This window comes from Notothenia coriiceps, unplaced genomic scaffold, assembly GCF_000735185.1.
Source record: "Notothenia coriiceps isolate Sejong01 unplaced genomic scaffold, NC01 NC01_scaffold00004501, whole genome shotgun sequence".
NCBI classification, from domain to species: Eukaryota; Metazoa; Chordata; class Actinopteri; order Perciformes; family Nototheniidae; genus Notothenia; species Notothenia coriiceps.
In genome coordinates this window covers 1-4,645 of record NW_011337202.1, presented here as the reverse complement: position 1 = coordinate 4,645, position 4,645 = coordinate 1, and the positions used below count along the sequence as shown (strand labels likewise).

General features: G+C 39.1%; 1 protein-coding gene across 4 annotated transcripts; it reads left to right on the top strand.

The window, feature by feature from the left end:
* The first annotated feature begins 886 nt into the window (after window positions 1-886).
* On the top strand, window positions 887-3,481 carry cunh18orf54 (chromosome unknown C18orf54 homolog). 4 transcript variants are annotated; one of them, XM_010767663.1, is made up of 4 exons: window positions 887-963; window positions 2,059-2,182; window positions 2,868-3,021; window positions 3,104-3,480. In XM_010767663.1, exons 2-4 carry the CDS (start codon window positions 2,060-2,062, stop codon window positions 3,277-3,279), a joined length of 453 nt encoding a protein of 150 aa, XP_010765965.1. In that variant the 5' UTR covers window positions 887-963; window position 2,059; the 3' UTR covers window positions 3,280-3,480. The 4 variants fall into 4 exon arrangements, 3 of the variants coding, with proteins under 3 accessions (XP_010765965.1, XP_010765963.1, XP_010765966.1); XR_798013.1 differs by having other exon boundaries at window positions 917-1,049; window positions 2,760-3,021; window positions 3,104-3,481; XM_010767661.1 differs by having other exon boundaries at window positions 919-1,049; window positions 3,104-3,479.
* Window positions 3,482-4,645: the final 1,164 nt, after the last annotated feature.

Genomic DNA, 4,645 nt, shown 5'->3' with positions numbered 1-4,645 from the left:
AACGTTAGCATTTTGCTTCTGCCGACTAGATTTATTATTCAAAAATTATAAAAGTAGGGTTGACATGTGGATATTATCCGGCTGAACAAAACGTGATCCATCTCTTAAATATGTGTCAACCACAGACCTTATTTCGAGCTATTTTCCAAAATCCTATGGAGAAATTGCATTGCGTTTTAGACGAAGGAACCGGAAGAAGTTTACTTCCGGGTTTAAGGACGCGTCACTGCGGCTCTCTATTGCCATAGCGGTCGCGGTAAAGCAGGAATAGTTGTTTTTTGTCTTACTGGTGTTTTATCATCTCAGCTGGTGTAAGTATTAGCATTATTTAATGATACTATTTTATATATATATAGGCCTACACACATTTATTCATTTATAAACATATATATAAACACACACTATGTACTCACACATGTATTTATTCATTTATACACACAGATGTTTACTGGTGTTTTATCATCTCAGCTGGTGTAAGTATTAGCATTATTTAATGATACTATTTTATATATATATATATAGGCCTACACACATTTATTCATTTATAAATATATATATATATATATAAACACACACTTATATGTACTCACACATGTATTTATTCATTTATACACACTGATGTTTACTGGTGTTTTATCATCTCAGCTGGTGTAAGTATTAGCATTATTTAATGATACTATTTTATATATATATAGGCCTACATACATTTATTCATTTATAAACATATATATATATTAATGTTAAAATAGACATTTATAACATATTATAAAAGTCTATAAAATATTAAATAAACGTTAACATGTTACATGACAAACAAAAAAACGCGGGTGTGCCGTATCTAAGTAGAGCTACGTCGACCGTTGCGTAAGGCGGAAGTGGGCGTGGTTAAATCTAAACTGGGTTGGAATCCCCGGCCTTCAGGCTGTCAGAGGAAGAAAGAGCTAACAGCCCGACCCGCGAGACGTGAGTGTGGAGAACAGAGACTACTGTATATAGACCACTGAGGGATGGTATGGACCTTTACTGAACAGGGAAACACTGGAGTAAATGTAAGCGCGGTCATTTCGTCGTTACGAATTCAGTGAGCTTACTTACTTGGAGATGTGTCTAAAGTGACATGTTAGTCGGTGCAGGACAGTTGTGAAGGTCTTATAACTGCTATATAGCCTAAACTAAAGTACCGTTGCGTAAAACATTTGTTTAACGTTTACCGTTAGATCTGTCCGGTATTATTTGCTTTGATTTCTGTTTGTTCTTTGCCAACTAACGTTAGCTGTTAGCAAGGTTAAGGGCCACGTTACCAAACTAACGTCTGTCAGTTTGTAACACTGAAGCCACAGCTAACGGCCTTCACAGCAGCCCGTCTCTTCGGGCTCCAGGTTAGCTAGTTCCACTGTGTGTCTGAATACAGTTGTAACACCTACATGAACAGTGATGGAATGTAACTAAGTACATTTACTCAAGTACTGCAGTAAACAAATTGAGTTACTTGTGCTTTACTTGAGTATTTTCACATATTGCTACTTATACTCATTTTGGAGGATGTAGTGACTAGTTACTTTGCAGATTTAGATTACAATACAACATATTAAATTCGCTAATACATTTTTTATATGTAATTTATAGGTTAAGCCAGCCAGTGTGTGTATAAAATTATTCTAATAACCCCCCTTTTACCAAGTCCAACATTGGAGTTATGAATACATACCATTACTTTGACGTTTTGATACTAAACGTATATTTTGATGTTATTGGCTTAACAATTTGCTTAAATAACGAGAAACACATCATCCATTTGATTAATATTAATATATTTATTTGTTTAATGTATTTTTATTCTTGGCTATTTAGAGTAGAAATGCAAAAGGTGTGCCCTGAAGACCTATAGATAGGCCACAAAACCTAATACACAGCAAATGGAAAGATCTTTACCAATTTACCTGCATATTGGTTAGGTGTATCTGTTTTATCTCTAAACACTGCTTGTGGAAAAAAGTATATAAACAGTCACCCATGGACTTTGATGTCAAACAAACCCATGTTCTTGTGTTTCCTCAGCATGGAGTCCGGTCACCTCCTCTCTCCTGAGTCCACGGTGACGTCCCTGCTGTCCAGCTCCAGTCACCTGAGGAGCAGCCTGCTGGCTCCTGAACACAACACCGCCTTCAGATACAGAGATAAGGTCTGCTTCTACTGGGGTCAGCTGTCTACAGTAGGGATGGGGCACAGTGGAGGATATCTGCCTGTCTTTATTTCCTGTCTTGTTATCATAACCGAGCCAAAGTGGGCAGCCATTTATACCAGACCTGACAATGAGGTATTTTTCTGTACACCAGCATGGCACTGAGGTTCTCAGAGCTCAATCCGAACGTGTCGGTCGAAGTTATGCTCTGAGTTTTAGTTAAAGATCATTCTAAAGATCAAAGAAGGTTATTATTATTATGAGTGGTTCAAATTAAAAAGTCTTACAGCTGCTACTGGTAAAATAACTCCAGCATTCAACTCTTGCTACTTTTAAATCCAGGCTGAAGACTTTTCTTTTTGTCGCTGCTTTTAATTGAACTATTCATATCTTAGACTGCACTGTAACTTTTATCCATGTATTTTTTCTTTTAATGTTTATTTTATGAACTTTTCTTTTGAATGACTGATTTTAAATGCCATTTTCTTAATGTCTTTCATTTTTTGTAAAGCACTTTGAATTGCCTTGTGTTGAAAAGTGCTATATAAATAAACTTACCTTGCCTTTCTGTTCTTAGGAAAAATACAAAAAGACAAGCTGTTGGCCCAGAAGATGTTTATGGGGCTGGGCTAACTAAAAATTAATCTCATGCTTAATGATTGAATCATGGATATATGGATTGCAGAACTACACCTCGGCCTCTGCGGCGTTGGACGCCTACATCTCAGACTTTGAGTGGAGTCAGAGCAGCCAGTTTGTTACGAGGGGGTTGGTTCTGCCTCACAGTCTGCCCTCCACGCCGAGGGGACCCAGAGCGAGCACGCTTAGAAACACAGATGGTGGGTCACCACATTCTTTAAGTTAATACGTTTCTTTTATGATAGTTTATCTTTATGTGATTGTCTTCTTTTGTTTCTTTAGTTCTCAGGGAACATTTGACCGACAGAGAGCTGGACTTCCTGAACCTCCCCGTTAGCTCCCTCCATCACCGTGGCAACAGAGATAGACTCTCCATGACTACAGATGAGCTGCTATCTATTCCTTATGACGGCTCGATGCCTGTAACGCACACCTCCGCCTTCCTCCAAGGTCATTAAACGCATCACTCAAACTCCCCCTGACATCCTCTGAGAATCAATGCTTTCCCTTCACCTCTGACTTAATTTGAGGTCATTTAATGCATCACTCCTTCCTACTCCTCCATCTTTTGTTTCTCAATGCATCATGTTTGGATGATGGCATTTGTCTGTGTTTCAGAAATTGTGTGGTGACTAGGGGTATAACGGTATCCATATTCGTCCCGAACCGTCATGGTTCGGACGTCATGGTTCGACACATGCAGTCACACGACGAATACGCCTTTTTCAGGCTGTCCGCGGGGTCTTAAAAAGTGTTAAAAGTTGATAAATCAATTTAGCGAAAATTAAGGCTATTAAAAAGTATTAAACTGCATTTTCCAAGGTATTAAGAAGGTCCACAGCAACGACAACATGAAACACCCTTTAATTGACCTTTCGCAAAGCCACGCCCCCCCTTGGTTACTGTTGCTAGTCCGACAAGCTGAGAGCCAGATGCGTTAAACAAAGCCATAATGGAGGGTCTCCGTAACGTTGGAGTCGCCTTAACAGACTCATTTTGGAGCAATAACGCAGCAATATCCTCCAGGTTCCGACAAAAGGGGCTACAATACGCTATGGAGGGTTATATCCACAGTATAAACATTAGAAAAGAGGGAGGCACAACATCAATAGAGACACTTGCATACAGGTCGCAGTGCAAGAGTGACAAACCACATGAGCTGTATGTCAAATTCGACGGAATTATTATTATTATTTTTGGAATAAAACAATACAATCACAAGAGGCATTAAATGTTGTAGTTTGTCTAAAGTTAACTACCGTTTCCTTGGTGGCTTTCTGCATCCACCATGTTGTTCCTCTGTGGGGGTCGGGGTGCCCACTTGTGCAGCAGGATTAGGGAAGTCGGCAGTAGGCTTTCCATTAACAAAATGCTACAAAGATTAAAGCAAAATATAAATGAATGATTGCCTGTTGGCTTTCTTGTTTGTACTTTGACCACAGGTAGACTAATAACGGAGCTCAGCTGTTCAGACATTATTATGCATCAAGTGATATACATGGTCAAAACGACCTAGAAGCACACAGCTTACAGCTGTAGTCGTGTGACTTTAGCTAACGTTAGTTAGTGAAATTAGTTAATTAAATTAGTTAGTTAATTTGTGAATGTAATCTTTGCTAGCTAGCTAGCTACGTTAGCACGTATTTACCTTAGAGTAAACGCATTTGTGTTTGTTGATATTCGCCATATTCAGCTTGGCATGGGGCCTGCCGCATTTCTTTATCCACTGGCGGCATCTCTCCTCTCGGGTTTTGGGTTTAGGAAACGGGTAAAATATCACCCCCCCCCTCTAAGCTTATGGGATATCTGCTATCCGATTTCCAA

Bases quoted from the DNA above. Each gene is read 5' to 3' on its own strand.
- cunh18orf54 (XM_010767663.1), top strand. From the start codon at position 2,060: ATGGAGTCCGGTCACCTCCTCTCTCCTGAGTCCACGGTGACGTCCCTG. The intron at 2,183-2,867 runs GTCTGCTTCTAC...TATGGATTGCAG, and splicing joins CCTTCAGATACAGAGATAAG to AACTACACCTCGGCCTCTGC. The intron at 3,022-3,103 runs GTGGGTCACCAC...TTGTTTCTTTAG, and splicing joins CACGCTTAGAAACACAGATG to TTCTCAGGGAACATTTGACC.